The sequence below is a fragment of the Xenopus tropicalis genome, chromosome 3 (genome assembly GCF_000004195.4).
Source record: "Xenopus tropicalis strain Nigerian chromosome 3, UCB_Xtro_10.0, whole genome shotgun sequence".
NCBI lineage: Eukaryota > Metazoa > Chordata > Amphibia > Anura > Pipidae > Xenopus > Xenopus tropicalis.
Genome location: NC_030679.2, coordinates 19,582,555 through 19,599,901, shown reverse-complemented (window position 1 = coordinate 19,599,901; position 17,347 = coordinate 19,582,555). Strand labels below are relative to the sequence as shown.

The 17,347-nt window shown below is 41.3% G+C and overlaps 1 protein-coding gene across 2 annotated transcripts; it reads right to left on the bottom strand.

The window, feature by feature from the left end:
* Positions 1 to 1,660: 1,660 nt before the first annotated feature.
* On the bottom strand, positions 1,661 to 11,733 carry sap30l (SAP30-like). 2 transcript variants are annotated; one of them, XM_012959085.3, is made up of 5 exons: positions 10,976 to 11,733; positions 8,368 to 8,840; positions 6,433 to 6,555; positions 4,968 to 5,066; positions 1,661 to 3,754 (listed from the first exon to the last, which is right to left on the bottom strand). In XM_012959085.3, exons 2-5 carry the CDS (start codon positions 8,557 to 8,559, stop codon positions 3,623 to 3,625), a joined length of 546 nt encoding a protein of 181 aa, XP_012814539.1. In that variant the 5' UTR covers positions 8,560 to 8,840; positions 10,976 to 11,733; the 3' UTR covers positions 1,661 to 3,622.
* Between the last annotated feature and the right edge of the window lie 5,614 nt (positions 11,734 to 17,347).

The window sequence follows — 17,347 nt, the reverse complement described above, 5'->3', positions numbered from 1 at the left end:
GAGGGTGTGGTTACTACGGATTTATACCGTAAGCCCATCACACGAAATACCCTTCTACATGCAAAAAGTGGTCATCCTAGGTCCTGCATCAGGGGCATCCCAGTGGGGCAATTCCTGCGTTTACGACGCATTTGCTCCACTTGGGATACCTTTCAGCAACAGGCCATGCGGTTATGGGACAGGTTTGCCCAACGGGGGTATGCCACGGAGGTGATTAAATCAGCCTATGATAGGGCTGTGGCTACAGACAGGATGAGCTTATGACACCCCACTATAACAGGTGGGGCACGCAAAGGGGGACCCAATGGGAAACTCAGGTTCTGTACTACTTATGGCCGTGGGGCTTATGATATTCAAAGGAGTGTTACCAAGTACTGGGGTGTATTAATGCAGGATCCGGTGTTGCAGAAAACACTTGACAAAACTCCTAGTTTTACATTCAGGAGAGCAAGGAATGTGGCCTCCTGGGTGTCTAGGAGTCTATATTCTACGAAAGCTAGCGATTCGGAAGCCACATGGTTACGCCATAAGGGCACCTACAAATGTGGTAGGAAAAAATGCAAGGCATGTGGGGCAGTGAGAATATCTAAGGAATTTAGTTGTACATATACAGGACATACTTTCACTATTCCCCAGTATTTCAACTGCCAGTCTAAAGGTGTCATCTATCTCGCCACCTGTGAGTGTGGTGCCCAGTATGTGGGGAAGACAATCCGCAAAGCTGGAACTAGGATTTTAGAACATCTATCAGCCATAGAGAGAAGGGACACTAGATCAGCGATAGCGAAACATATAATAGAGAGGCATGAGAGCAAGAGTCATGTGACTTTTCAGATTATTGATAGACCCAGTACAAATGTTAGGGGAGGTGATACAAATAAGAAACTCTCAGAGAGAGAGGTTTTTTGGATATACCGTTTGAAAACAACTGAGCAGTATGGGGGTCTTAATAGAGAATGGGAGTTATGTTGCTTTTGTTGATAACCATGTAATTATACCGCTGAATAATTGGTGAATTTATGTGAAACAAAAATATTTATATGTACCTATTTAGTTCAGCACTACGGTCTGATGACTAGCGGTGCAATTTAGGAACAATTTGCAACAATATTTGATTAATGTGATTGCTATGATTTACTACTACTATGTATATCATTCTTATACTCAGATGTGCAGTTTTGCTTTCCTTCCCCCCCTTTTTTTCTGGGTTGACTTAACTAATGCGTGGTTAAATGGGGGTTAGTTTTAACAATGGATTAATACCCTTGGTGGTTGTTCATTATGTTTTTATATATATGAGGGGTTTGCATCAGGTGTATATATATATATGTACATATTTTCTCTGCACTTTAGGGGTTAACAGCAAATTGCCAATTTAGAAGGGGTGTGTTTTCTATTTATTTAAGCAAACAAAGAGGGTGTCACAATTTGGGCTTCTGAGGAAGCGGTACAACCACGAAACGCGTTAAGCCATGAGGTGAATATGCTCTGACCTGTTTTTAACTGATGAAATAAATACATGTTTTTATTTTTAAGTCTTTCTGTGCTCCGCTTCTCTATAAATTTTTGTTTACAGTACCAAAGTACAATAAGGATTTTTTAAGTCCTTGCTATCTCTTTAAAAAGCATTACTCACTTACTGGCAAGAAAAGACAGAAGGTAAACACACCAACAAAGATGCTTTAATTAGGACTTAAATGTCTATATTTTAGTACAATAAATACTAAAAAAGGTGTAAAAAATGTAAAATATATTGATGGCAAGTTGAACAAAAACGTATGTATAAAAGGGATAGATCTATAAAGTGTCAGAGTGAACAGATCTATTACAGCTTTTAAAGAAAAAGATAAAATATACCCTGCAGGTATGTTTAGTCTCCCTTTAGTTTTCCCCATGTACAATAAAAAATGAGAACATTCCTCTTCTGCCTGTTTGAGAGCTCACATGCTCCATGACTGCAATAAGAGCTTTCCTTGTGGTCAGTTGATCTACAGAGAAAGCCATTACCAGGGTAAACAGTTTGCAGCTTTCACTCCAAATCAGCACATACAAATTCTTTTCAAACAAATTAAGGGGAGTACTCATGTTTTACGGTCTATAAAAAGGGAAATAACACCTATTTCCCCTTTAAAGATAAGGAAAGGTACAATCACTGGGGGTGCCAAATGTTAGGCATCCCCCAGTGATTGCAATGACTTACTTAGTACCGTGACTTACTGACTTACTTAGGCCGTTGCTCCTGTTAGCAAAAAACTGTACTGGCCTGGGGTACCTGCGAGAAAGTGATCCTCTTCCTCCTGACTTTTTTTCACAATCCTGGAGTTGAGTCCGGAAGAACAAAAAAGCCAGCTTATCTGATTAAGTTCGGATTTTCACTCTACTGCACATGTGCAAGTGCTACGAAAAAGGACGAGGATTACTATGTTGCAAGTACCCTGGGGTGGTGCAGTTTTCTCCTAACAAGAGCACCAGCCTGGTGTTTCATGCAAGCGATTACAGACATTAGAGGGTGCCTAACATTGATTGTACCTTTCCTTCTCTTTTAAGGGAGAGGCTTTGTGGTTTGTTTAACTCTAGTTAAACCTTGCATCTCAAACAGACTTGCAGTGGGCCTTTGCGCAAGAGGCACTATATGACACACATCTGTGGTTTGGCTGTAAATATGTACAATTTGTTTTTTACTAGGTTAGGAAACCCAGTCTCAGTCCTGACTATAATTGGGAGTCCAATACAATTATCCAATTAAGCCTGTAAATGGGGCAGGCTCTGTTACATCTTGAGCTTTTTACTGTAAGCAGTCAGCTTTTGATTTGTCCAGATGGGCAGAAACCAATACACCCAAACACTTATATAGTAACATTGCTTCCACTACAGTAAAACACTGTAACCAAACCTTTGATTTTTCCAAGATCAGAGATCTGCAACTGGTTGTAGCTCTGCACAAATCTGGTAGGCCACAGGTTGCAAACATGCGCACTATAGAGATTAAAGTTGTCTGGTTACTACGAGTTTACTGCACTGGGTACATCTGCACTATAGGTTTGATAACGTGGATGCAATGAAGATTAATCCTTCTACTGATTGGTCTACATGTGCAATAAGCAAGAACCCCTGGCTGAGATCTTTCTAAATTTCATGCCTTGAATAAACAGCTTTCCACCAGCATGACACCAATGTGATGCACAAAGGGAAAAGTGCAAGGTAATGTTTGGGTCATTAATAAAATATGAATTATATAAAAAAGTGAGATGGCAGCAATCACATGGACAGGCTAAAGCACACCTTATTGCTGAGAATTAAACATGCTGATCTCAATGTGCTGAGGTTGGTTTGGCAGTGGCAGTTCTGTTGCTAGATGCTGGCATACTGGATTCTAGATTCCACAATGAAATGTTTAGGCAGCAGTGACACCACTATCACACCATCGTCCAACCACATGCAAAGCATGGCATTGTAACTGGAAAATCCAGAGAGCCTTTCATCCGACTGTTTCCACCTCCGAAATAAGCAGGGAGGCCTTTTCTATGGCACATAACGCACGACTCATACCTCAGCTGTTTCTATATACAATACAGTTCATTGGGGGTTAAATTCCATAAGGCAAATCCCATAGTGCACTGAGCTATGCTTCAAGTTGCTTGCTGCTTTCAGATTTCTGGTCCAGACGGCTTCTGTTGCTCTTGACCATGTAAATGAAATATGCCAATGTTTCCTTCTCATTTACAGGAATGTTCCTAAAGTGCCGACTCACAGTCTGTTAAAAAAAAAAAAATCTAAATATTACATATATATTACTCTGGCAGAATTATAAAGGTCCTGCACCTCCATAGCTGCTTTACCTGCTAAGTGGGTCAGCAAAGTGACTGGCAAACCGGTACCCTTTTGGTGTTTACAATGTTTATCAGTATTGCAAAACGAAGGGTTTAAAGTTAATGAATGAGTTATTTAAAGGGTAGTTAACCTTTAAATTAACTCTTAAAGGGGAATTCCGGCTTCCAAACTAAAAAGCCTCACAGAGGAGATAACTAATCTGTTCTTTCAAAAAAAAAAAAAAAAAAAAAAGTATTGATAAAGACCATTTTTATATGCGGAAATCCAGCTGCAAAACTGTTTTTCTCTTTCTGCATCATTTGAAATCTGGCATGGGAGGAGGGAAGAAAACACTGATGTTACACAGGCCCAGACAGGCAATCTGTGGATTCTGTAAGATGCCACAGACAATCACTAGTGGGCTTGCTGGGGGCTGCTTGGGCCTATTTGCACTTGAAATTCCAGGGCCTATTTTGAATCCCAGTCCAGATAGCATGTTACAAATTGTAACAACTTCTCCACAGTTTACAGACAGCATGCAGGAACTACATAACCCACAGTGCATTGCACTGGGATGTTCCTTTCCTTATTGATATCACGTGTGCAGGGCATTGTGGGATTTGGAGGATGCAGGTTGACGGCAGGCTGAGGACAGTCGACTACGGTTACATTTTATTTAAATCTTACAGTAGCCAGCCAGATCAGCAGGGGAACAGGGGGCCAGGGAACTGTTCCAAACCATATTATTAGCAACGTTTCAATTGGTCTTCATATTTTATTTGTTTTAGTTTTTTACCTATTTACATTCTTCTTCTGCCACTTCCAACATTTAAATGGGAGTCACTGGCCAAAAAACATGGGGTAAGAATTATAGTTACCTTTAGTTAACTTTCTATTGAGGTCCTCTCCTATTCCTCCTCCAGACTTTTATTCAAACCACTGCCTGTTTGCTAGGGTAAATTGGACCCCTAACAACCTGACAGCTGTTGAAATTACAAACTGGAGAGTTGCTGAACTTTAAAAGCTAAATCATAAAAAAAACAAAAAACCACCTGCAAGTTGTTTGAGGCTAAATTAAACTTATCATTAATCACAATATTTACTGAAAAAAATTAGAGAGCAACACTTATCGGGGTACTTTTAGTTCTAAACAATACCTCTGCAAGCTGGGCCTTATTAAGTCCAGGGCGAGTCTGTAGCTTGTAATATCTCTTGTATCTGCGCAGTGTGTTTACTTGCAGCTGGAACAGATCCACCTACAGGCATGGGGATATAGTTTAGTTAGTGCATTCATAGGTTATGGTCTTATAAAGGATAAGTAGACCTTTAATAAGTGAATGTAAAATTGATGAAAGTGCTATTCTAAGCATTTTTGCAATTTATTTTTTTAATTCCAAGATATTAAGGGATACATGTACTGTTAATATGAATAAATTTTATTAGAACAGTGCCACCTGTTGGTCAATTTCTGACCACGATGTAGTTGAGGAATTTGTGAGGAGAAAGAAATATGGCTGATCTGATCTGTTTAGGAAAGGCATGAGAAAAGTTATCTAAGGTTTATTATTTTTTTTTCTAAGCAGAAGAACATCAGATCAGCCCTATTTCTTTCTCCTGATAACTTCCGCTACTACTTCATGGTTGAAAACGGACCAGCAGTACATTAACAGTACATGTATCACTTAATATATTGGAATAAATAAATAACAATGTAAATTGCAAAAGTGCTTAGAATAGCAGTCTCACCTATTTTCACTAACTCTTATGTGTTAAAGAGGTCATCCACTTCAAAACTCTTTTTAGCAGAGTGAAAGAAAATGCAATTTTTTAATATACATGAATGACATATTTTCAATGGTTTCAAAGTTATTCGTGCATTTAAACTCTAAAAAATCAGAATTTGATTTGGTTTTCAACTGGTCTTCATTTTTAATAGTTTTTGAATTATTTACCTTCTGACTTTTTTTTCAGCTTTTAAATAGTTTTGATTAATTATCTTTCTACTTAGGTCTTGTTCTATTCACATTCCTCTTTGGTCTCTTTGAAACCACTGCCTGGTGTGATTTTATAATGATCATGTTGTTGAATAGCACAAAGGGCAAGGGGACAAAATGCTTGATATTGCCCCTCAATTCACTTGATTAGCCTAAAAACAAATGGTGCACTTCCTTGATAGGTGGTGACTGGGTCAAACCAAATGCCTTCAAGTAAGCGACCCTGGTGTTTCTAGGCAAATATCATTCAAGTAAATAAGGGTGTCGACTTTAAAGGACATTTTAACCCCCAAAATTAATTCTCCTAATAAAAGAAACCATAATTCCAAGCAACTTTCCAATGTGAATTTATTGAAACATTTTAGTGCTTTAAAAGTTATTTGTAAATGTAATTGCTATTGAAAGCAGCATTTGCTGAACTCGAATTGCAATACTATATAAATATAAGTCAAAACCCATTGCAATTTTGTAATGAATGTCTATTGCAAAGTTGCTTAAAATTATATTTTGGGTTGACTTGTCCTTTAAACATTCTGTCCCCTGTCAACAGAGCTATAAAACAACCAGAAGACAGAATGATTGAATTCGCCCTATGTGTTGTTGCATTTAAAAGCATAAAAGAACTCACCTCTGGGACATCTGTTTCGTGCTCTGGAGAATCCCCCCCATCATCGCTGGTTTTCCGCTTTCTTTTGTTCCTAACACTCTGGATGTAATTTTTGTGAAAGTCACATATGTAAAGGTGCCGAACCTGAAGATAAAGTAGGAAAGATGAGCATATAGAGTAGAAACCCTATTTTAGGATTATCAGGAGCCAAGAAAAAATGGTCTAAAATTCTGCAAAATGTAAAATCAGGGAAATGCATTATTTATTAGTGGAACAACTACAAATAAAAATGGAGTAAAATCCAGGAAAACTTTAAATCACAAAATATATATTAAATTTTCACAGTAAGTCTGCAGTTACTTCAGTGGTGCACGGAGAATACGTTACTAACTGTTTAAGACAGTAAACCAAACAACTGACAATAATTCACTTTAAGCTGTCATTGGTCCCTTTACTTTTACACCAGAGTGCAGTGTGGGCCCAGGACTCAACAACCTCCGCAATTAACAGGTTTCAATGCCCTGCAAACATGTCTAGCGCTGGTGTGGGTGCCACTGCTACACCTCCCAGCATCACCTGATCTAGGATTATTTTACTGCGATTCAAAAGTGGTTCTTTAGCCCAATGTGGTCTTGCTGCAAAGCCAAAACAAAGGGCTTTCCAAAAAGCATTTAACATACGTTAATAACAAAGTTACAAAACAAATCTAAGTATTTAAGGAGGTTCTGTTCCTTGTCTGGATATAACTTATCTACTATTAAATGAACAGGAAACGTTGTCAACATGTAAACACAACACATGATCAAATACAGATTTGTTTGTATGTAAACATTTCCATACAAAGCTCTGTAGGGAACCTGCACTGAGCAACAATAACATTAGGTGTTTTTTCAGCAGGACTGTCTCTGATCTGTAAACTACTAAGGGCTCCCCTGCTGTGTATTTAGGACATTATCAGGCCTCTGTAGCGGTATAGGGCTCCTACAATGCCCATTGGACAAAATGGTAATCCTGTTGCCCAGAGAGGGGTCTTGTGTTTCTGTGGGGCTGTGTAGCAGTGATTGTGTTTATACTGGAGAGTATCTGCTCCCAGTAGCACTGAGGGACACTTCTCCATGTGGCAGTTAGGGGGCACAACTAACTGCCCCTAAAGTCATTAAACTCTGCTGCTACCTGGGACAGTGAACGATCCAAGACTGAAAAAAAAAAACTTGGATTCCACCTTAAAGTGATACTGACACTAAAAAATGACTCCTCAAAATATGAATGTACATAAAAAGTTGCCTTTAAGTCATGTTGATTGATTTTCGCTGAGAGATTTGCTTTTGTAATTAATTGTTACTTGAAGTTCCTAAACCTGACTGTTTTGCCAACCTGACTGTCCCTTCTCAGCCTGTCAGTTATATCTTCTAATGCTAAAGGCTGGACAAATATGGCAGCCTCCTTATAGGAGAACATGTGGGATCAGACAGGTAATATAAAAGCATTGGGTAAATACTTTTATGAAGGTCATGCAAAAACAATGTTATGATAGATGTAAAAAAAAGGTTTAATTTCTGGTGTCAGTATCTCTTTAAAGCCGCATAACCAAGCCTATATACCACAGAGGGGCCACTCATAGTAGCACAAAGGGCCCCCTTCTTCTATCTCTAGAATATACTCCTTATAGTACTATAGGACCTGTGTTATTCCTGCAGTAACTTATAAAAGGCTGTTTATCCAACCCTCTGTGTATGTACTGTAGTCTGTGCCAGTGCATTTCTATGTATAATTATATATATTTGCTTCATGTTTCTATGGGGGACAGGATCTATGAGCCTTAATCACAAAACCGTTAGTTGCCGCCGGTCTCATAACCTGACTGCAGTTAGCCTCTAGTTCCCAAGGCTTTATGAGGACGCTGGGAGTTGTAGTCTAACCCATTAAAAGTGCCCAAGGGGGTAAAGATCTACTCACACTCTTATCGATGTCGAGTTTGAGCTTCTTCTGTGAGATGCTCTTCTGCACCCTCTTACTGAACGACGCGTTTCCAGCGGGCCGAGGACAGCGCTCTCCGCCATCAATAAGGCAGCAGGTCTGTCCAAAGAATGGTGCAGCCTGGGCCGGCGGCCCATCACGGCTATCCTCCTCCGTGCTGAATCCGTTCATCCCCAAAGCTGTGCAGCCGCCAGCACCCTGACAACTGATGTTCCGCCCGCCTCCCGACGCTCATTGAACATCGCAAACAGGAGGCGGGGAACCAGAAGCCAAGTCGCAACAACGATTGGTCAGTCCTGCGCTCCTTTACTGTGCGTAAGCACACGCCTTTTCCGTCTATGAGTGAACCTTCGCACTAGGAGCTTAGAAATAAACGTGATTGGTCAGCTATGCCGTCAGTCACTGCGTAACAGAACGCTCTACATCCGGTTACGAGAAAACTCCGTGGGATTCTATGGGAAATGTTTGAGAAAGATACAAATATCCAAATAAATTGTTTACAAAGTTTTTCTGGAAATAGTTTGTTGTGGTAGTAAAACAGAGCTGTAAAAATTGCTATTTTTGGCTTACTACTTGTTTTAGTTTCTAGGTGATTTTCTTGTCTGCTCTTTGTTAATAACTTCAGGGTAGATACAACTGGGCCCTATTTACATACAGATGTACTTAATGTTATTGCTAGATAAAGTGGAGTAAAATTGCACCTCTTGGTCCTAGTTCAAAATGCACTTGTGTACAAGGTATAGGTATCTCTGCCCTCTGCACAGTGTGCTAGTGCTGCCTAACTTGCAGTGGGAGGCTCAGGTCATTAGCTGCATGTTTGCCTGTTCTGATCCTCATGTCTGGATCTCCACCAGCAACTATGGTTTTCACCCAAACTCAAAAAAACTTTAGGCAGGTTATTTGGCTTTTGATAAAACCAACCATAGGAGGTGCAAACGTGAGGGATCATGGATTGTAAGCTTTGCTGGGGACTGATGTTTAATTTCCGTTAAGAGCTGTGGGATATGTGGTTGCTACAGAAAATATAGAATAATAATGACAATATCATAAATTTTTATATTGAAAGACAGCCCTTTGTTTATTCCCATTCCGACATTTAATATGTATTTCCCTATTAAGGTTAATGGGTTCCTAGTGATACCTAGAACCCTGAAAAAAGACAACAGTGGCCTGCTCTGCACAACAGGACCCAGGGCTGGAACGTATTTTACAGAACCGGAGGGCCAGTTCTACATAGGCGGGTAGTGATTACATTTAATGGGGGAAACCTAAAAAATTGCCCCCTCACCAATGTTCAGGCATAGTAAGTTGGGTTGAAAAAAGACATACGTCCATCACGTTCAACCATAATGCCTATATATAACCTGCCTAACTACATGACCTAGATAGGGATGCCACATGTCCAGTATAAAAATAATTGTCTGGTTTTCAGCACAAACATTCTGCAATCCACATCCGCAATGCCATGTTCATAACCTCTGTCAAACCATGATGTTGGGGAAACAGAACTTGAAATAAAGGTATCAAACCCCTTCTTGAAAAATTGTGTGTAATAAAAGATTGACAACATATAGACCAAGCTGTCCAATATTAGTTCCTTTTGTTCCCCATCTAAACACAGAACTGGGATAATCAAAAACACACAATCAGGAGACTAGGACTCTACAGATTTATACTGCAAAAGCACTATATGCACTACATGTACATGTACATAACTGAATCTCTTTAAAGTCCATACAAAGATAGTTCATATTTAAATGTCCATAACTATAAAGTCCATTAATATAATTCAAAAATGTTTTTATTGGCCTTTAGACCTTTTCTTTTCATTCTGATTAAATATATCGGATACCCTTTGTCCTGTTGAATGGAATGAATGATTATTGCAGCATTAAAAGTTTTCTGTAATTAAGGGGTGCCCAAGATGGGACATAAGAAGATGCATACCTTGGCAGCTCCTGTCCTCCGCTAAACATCCTGCCTTCCAGCCAACCCAAAAACACTGCACGTTTCCCCCAGAACATTCTTGCACTGTAGGACAACAGTTGAACTATAATTGCAAATAAATACTAAAATGCAAATAGACATGTTCTGGCTGAAACCAAAGCCCAATGTGGCCCGGTTGTAGAGGTTTGCGCTGGAAGGCAAAGGTGCATGTGTCAACCTTCCCCCCCACAGTCAGAACAGACATCACTCATCCTCCAAAGCACAGGCCATAATAACTGCTGAGACAGGACACCACTGCAGTAAAGAACAGGGTCTCCGCCACTGAAGACCAGGTGACTCTCATGCAAAATGCCCTGCACACAATACAACAACTCATAAGGCTGTCTGTTTGGAGAATAGGCATGGGGGAATAGTGGGGCTGTAAAAACAGGCAGGGCCAGGATCTGGTGAACTTTATAGAAACGTGGGTAAAGGGGACCTTTGGCCAAGAGACTTTCTTTTCAGTGTTTCTTGCGATCCAGTGTATCCAGATATTGGTGACTGACGGGTGCTCGTGTCAAACACAAGGCCTGCATGGCTGTTTTATGTGGCCCTCACTGACTGTGTCTGACTGTGCAGCGTGAACAATTGCCTGACTCACCGCTCTAGTACTCAGTGGCCCTGTGACTGGCAGAGCAGCGGGACCAATTGCCTGACTGTGCCGCTCCAATCGGCTGCTTTTCTTCTTCCCTGTAGTGTGCATGGTGCGGAAAGTCTATGCACCATTCACCCTGAGGACCCCTTTCCTGCACATAATTGCCAAGTTTATATCTGTGAAAAGCATCTCCTCCTTTCCACACTGCCATAATTTATGCAGTGACATCTTCAAGATGGCGGATATCCCACTCTCTCTTATGTGCTGTAGCTCTGTGTTGGAATCGGTGTGTCGCCATGATACGAAGGATGCTATTGGGTGTGGACATTTGGGAGGTCTTCTACTCTGCCACTCAATCCATTCTGCTTCCCTGGGAGACACTACTACACAGAATCACAGGTCTTGGTCTTGTCTAAAACCGCAAACTCAGTGTGTGCAGTCAGTGTTTTTTTTTTCTCAGCATGACAGTGCTGCTTGAAAATGACTGCTTTTGGAGGGGATTACAGAGCGCTGCTGAAGTTATTAAAGTAAGTCTTTTTATATAGAAAGACATTTTCAGTGGGCTTTTCATGTCCTATAAGGCAGGGGTCCCCAACCACCAGGCCGCGGACTGGTGCCGGGCCGTGGAATGCTTGGCACTGGGCCGCAGCCGTTCCCCTGGAGCATAATAAGTCGTACCCAGAGAGGCACAAATTCAACGAGCATCGCATTTTAAGGTGCGAACGAACGGGCCGTAAGCAACATTGCGCAAATGAACGCAACGCGTGCAATGCGCAGATGCATGTAAGACCGCGCCTGCAATTCGCGCTCCCCGCCCTGGTCCGTGGAAAAATTTTTCTCCTTGCAACCGGTCCTTGGAGAAATAAAGGTTGGGGACCCCTGCAATAAGGCACAGTATGAAGCTATGCTTTATAATACCCATATGATCTCACCAGCAGTTGCCCGAGTAGTTAATAGATATATATTATGTTAAATGTTCATCTGTTTAATTGCTTGTATGCATAGAAATTGTTATGGTGCCACCTAGAGACCAAAGTCATATTGCAAGGTGTTTGTTTATTTGTTCATCCACCCCAAATAAAGAACTTTTGTGGATTCTAAGTGTCTGGTGAGTTCTGCTATTTGGTACCTATGAATACATGTGGTAACACACGAAACGCGTCAGGTATTGATCTTTGGATAAAGCTTTTTGAAGTTTTACAACCGCTGTCCTGGAGTCCGTTGAGTGCATGCCGGTGCTGTTCTTACACCTGATTTGAGGTCGAGTTCTGCTATCTGGCAAAGATTGCTCACAGTGGTTTTGCCCAGTTCCATTCAGGCCCATGTGGTGAAGTCTCAGGGGAAATCCAGCCACTACCACAGCAACTGGAGTCAGAATAGCAGTAAAGGGGTTAACCTAAAAACAATTCATAAAACAAGTTTTAGCAACCGGTGAGCACTAAGGAGCCTGCAATAAATCCTCTTACTTATGGTGAAATGCTGCATATTTATTTCTCTGACAATTGTTTTATATATTTTAAAACAGGGGTGGGCAAACTATGGCCCACTGACTCCTCAAGTCTCATCACGCGAGAGTTGGACTGTCGAGCGGAGCGCTGGCCCGGCCCGTCTGTCAAATTTTAAAAGTCGATGTGGCCCCTGAGCCAAAAAGTTTTCCCACCCGTTTTAAAACCATTTGCCAGTAATGGCTTACCTAAGTGAGCACAGAACATAGCAGCTAGTAGCAAGAAATATACTGTAAGAGACAATATGGTAACTACAAAACAAGACCAACTGCATAAGCACCACCAGCCTGTCATTCCAGCAGACTAAAAGTGGCCCTGACATGCCCACCTTGGGTTGGCGATATTGCATTTTAGCCTCTGCTTTAAAGGAAAAAGAAAGGTAAAGTCACTTGGGGGTGCCAAAATGTTAGGCACCCCCAAGTGACTTTAACCGCCTACCTTTTACCCCGGGCTGGTGCCGCTGTCAGGAGAAAACAGCACCAGCCCGGGGTAGCTGCCGGCGCTTCCTCCTTCCGGCTTCGCTGCGCGCGCATGCGCAGTAGAGTGAAAAGCCGAACTTAAACATTTAAGTCGGCTTTTTCGCTCTACTGTGCATGCCCGGCCACCGGCAGTTTAGGAAGTGGAAGGCGGAAGGAGGAAGTGCTGCGCTCCAGGTACCCCGGGCTGGTGCTATTTTCTCCTAACAGGGGCACCAGCCCGGGGTACAAGGTAGGCGGTTAAAGTCACTTGGGGGTGCTTAACATTTTGGCACCCCCAAGTGACTTTGCCTTTCCTTCCCCTTTAAGCCTCTGACGCTGCATGGATGCATAGAGTAGGGAAAAATGTGGAGGGGGTCACAGCCACTTTCTGCTTCAGTATCAAGGGATAGGGAGGGTATACGTGAAGTGAACAAGAAAAAAAAATGTACAGGAGATTTTACTTTGAGGGGGGTTCCAGAGAAGGGGCTACAAAGGCAGCTATTGGATGAAATCATCACTGACAGACAGGTGGGAACAGTGTCGGACTGGCCCACCAGGATAACAGGAAAACTCCCGGTGGGCCCAGGTGTCAGTGGGCCCTCCTGCTCCTAACCATTTGGTCTACTTCATGGTCATTTGCTATTTCTGAATGGGAACAAAGAAGAAAAGTAGATGGAAGGATAGATGCTAGCATGTAATAAAAATAATAGGAGAATAAAGATGTTCGGTGAGGAAAGGAGAAAAAATATTTTGGAGAGTGGGCCCATGGTCTAAGGTTTTCTGGTGGGCCCCTGGGGTTCCAGTCCGACACTGGGTGGGAACAATAGGAACAGCAAGGGGGAGTTTTAAACTGCATAGTTACTCCAGGGATCAAGATTGGGCTGGCCCTGTTTGAGGGTAAAATTTCAGGGGGGGAGGCAAGTGTCCTCCCTTGCCCCAATTGTGGACGCCCATGCTACTGCTGCACAAGTATGGCAGCCCCCTATTAGCAATTAGCTGGGTAATGTAAAAGTATCAGGCAAATACTTTTTAAGGCAAAATTATAGGTAGATAGATGATAGAGAAAATGGAGTGTACTCTCTGATCTGTAATGGGAAATTGGTGCACTCAGTAAGCTGATCAAAATCCTTAGCACTTTCTTTTTTTTCCTGACTGTAACCAGTCAGCCAAAATGACCAGCAGGTGGCACTCTTGGTGCAAATTCATTAAACCGTGGTCTAAAAACTAAAAATACATGTATGGGACATGTTATACAGAATGCTCGAGACCTGGGGTTTTTCAGATAAGGGGTCTTTCTGTAATTTGGATGTCCATGCCCTAAAAGTCTACTAAAAATGATCAAAACATTATTTAAACCAAGTAGGATTGTTTTGCCTTCGCTAAAAATTAATTATATCTTGTTTGGGATCAGATATAATAACAAGGTACTGTCTTATTATGACAGAGAAAAAGGAAATAATTTGTAAACATTTAAATAATTGGATTAAAACTAAGTCTATGGGAGATGTTTTATCTGTAATTTGGAGCTTTCTAAATAACTTTTCGTTTTACCAGCTTATTGAGTGACTGCTTTTTCCAGTTACAGTTTGGCCACTCCCCTACAGTAGCTGAAGGCTCAGGGTGGTGCACCTGGACCCTTTTTCCAGTTTGCCCCACTTAAGGTGGCCATACACGCACCGATATTATCGTACGAAACCTCGTTTCGTACGATAATCGGTGCGTGTATGGCATGTCAGCGAGCCGACCGATATCGCAGGAAGCTGCTGATATCGGTCGACTCGCCGATCGGCCAGGTTAGAAAATTTTGATCGGGCGCCATAGAAGGCGCCTGACCAAAATTCTCCCTTCAGAGCTGAATCGGCAGAAGGAGGTAGAAATCCTATTGTTTCTACCTCCTTACCTGCCGATTCAGCCCTGAATGGTGTGTGGCGGATCTGACGATGTTTCGTGCGACCGACGGTCGTACGAAACATCGTGAGATCGCCACGTGTATGGCCAGCTTTACCCAGGATATCCTCTATAAGCTTAGAAGAGTTATGCAAACTTTTTAAAGGCTGAACAAAGAATTTATCACTCACTCCCCAACTCTAAATTCCTATACACATATGGAATACATTATTCAAATTATTGGATGGAAATCTCCCATAGAGTCCATTTTATTAATATAATTCTAATTTTTAAACATAATTTCCTAAAAATAATAAAACAGTAGCTTGTAATTGATCCCAACTAAGATATAATTAATTGCAAGCAATTTCCATACACGTCCAGACGCACAGCTTCAAAGTAAAACTTTACCATATGTAAAAGGATTTTGCAGTATTACCTGCTTTGGCTTTTCCTTTCATATATGGTAAAGTTTAAATTATAGAAGCTCCCCTTATCCAGAACACCCCAGGTACCAAGCATTCTGTATAACAGGTCCCACACCTGTACAAGTAAATAGAGAGCTGGAACTGTCTTTTTGTTTGTCCCCAGGGCCAAACGATCGGATTATTTTTTTTTAAAGTTTCTTGCTACCCGATATCGCCCACCCGTAGGTGCTACGGGTGAAGATCCGCTCGCTTGGCGACATCGCCAAGCAAGCGGATCTTATAGTGTATGGGCACCTTAAGAATAGTTAAACATTGCCAGGTTTTCTAAAGCAGGTATTACTTTGCACCATTTCAATTACACATCACAACACATAAGAAATGAATATTAAGTTAAAAATTGAAAGAATATGTCTTGTACTAAACTAGGGCAGAAAGAAGAGGGGAAAAAGCCCTCTGTTCAGGGGTTCAAAAGGAGGACAAGAAACCCCAGGACTAAAATTATCCTGTACGTTGTGCCTGTAATGGACTTGCTTTGTAGCCAAGTGCTGAACCTAACAGTTTTGAAACGTTAATGAAATGGTGAATTTTATTCCATTTTTTTTACAGGGAGGGCCTGAATCGTATGCATTGTTCCAAGCTGAGTTTGCTATTCTGTTGCCTTCATATAACATTTAAACCTCCCAGAATTTAACCTTAGAAAGTAGGTAAGTGGATTTTTAGTAGAAAATAACTTTCATGAACAAATTCATGCATCATGCCAAATCGCTCTGTGTTTAGTCACTGATAGAAAAACTGGAGGTTAACAAGTTATCAACTAATATTTTTATTTTATTCTTAAAAAATGTGCTTCTTCATTGCTCAAAGATTCTGTAATAGAATAAATAAATTCAATGCTGACCCACAGCCCCCAATTAATGAGCCTTTGGATTCCTAGGGAGAGGGCAGTTTATAAGGGAAGAAAGTCCAAACACAAAACCATTTTTGCTACTCCCTATGGTTTATATTTACTATAATGAAATTTGGCTGATATAGAGAACCGTTTGCAACAAAGTAAGTCTTAATGCGCACAGGGGGTGAAGAGACTTGAAGGGGTGTTGAGTGGGTGAGCGAAAGGGGCCCCTGAGTAGGTGTGCGGGTCCCTGGGACAGCAGGGGCCTCAGACACCCAGTCCAACGCTTACATGCCCCAAGTTGACTGTCTCTTGAGTATTCTGCTTTTGATGCTTCTGAATGCCCAGTACTCTTAGTTAGTTAGTTAAATAGGAGTGCGTCTGTGGCTGTATACACCTTAGAGCAACTTGCATTTACCACGAGAAACAAAAATTGTGGACATCCACAAGCCTGGTTCCTCCTTACAAGCATTAAGAAAGTTCTTCATCGCCAACAAAGAAACCCCTACGCAGATGATCACTAGGACAAAGCACTAGCCTTTTGGAGGAGGGTTCTGTGGTCAGAGTAAACAAAAGTAGAACTGTTAGGCCATATGAAGTGGCTTTACTTACTCCAACAAATCTTACAATAAAAAGATGTAAATGTTTTAAATCCAGCCAGATTAATACCACACAAAGAGGGGCCAGCTGATGTCACAGCCCATAGTTGTTATGAGTTAATGCAAAATGAAATGCGAGGATTTGAGAATGTAAAAGATGAACCATTACTTAACCCTGACTTAGAACTGATTGTAGATGGTTTATGCTATTGTACTGATAATGGAAAATATCATAATAGATATGCAATAGTAACATTACGTGATGGGTGACCCAATGATTATGTTATTTAAGTTTGGGGGGGTAGCTTCAAAGCTGTAAGAGTGGCAGCATTTTGAAAATCTTCCCTGTCAAAGTCAATGGGAAAATTGTGGTGTTCGGAGTGGCGCCACAAAAAGACGGGGGGTGGGATCGCTTAGAAAAGCACAAGCAGCCTGCTCCACTTTCGGACAAAGAAGTGTGGAGAGTTTGAGTGTTGTACCCTTAAAACTGTAGGAAGAGAAATGTTTATAAAATGGGGGACGCTAAGAATGAGAAGAATACGCTGAAGTTGAAGAACAGTTTTTCAAAGCAACATCATAAATCCCAGGCTGATAAGGGTACTAGTACTATGG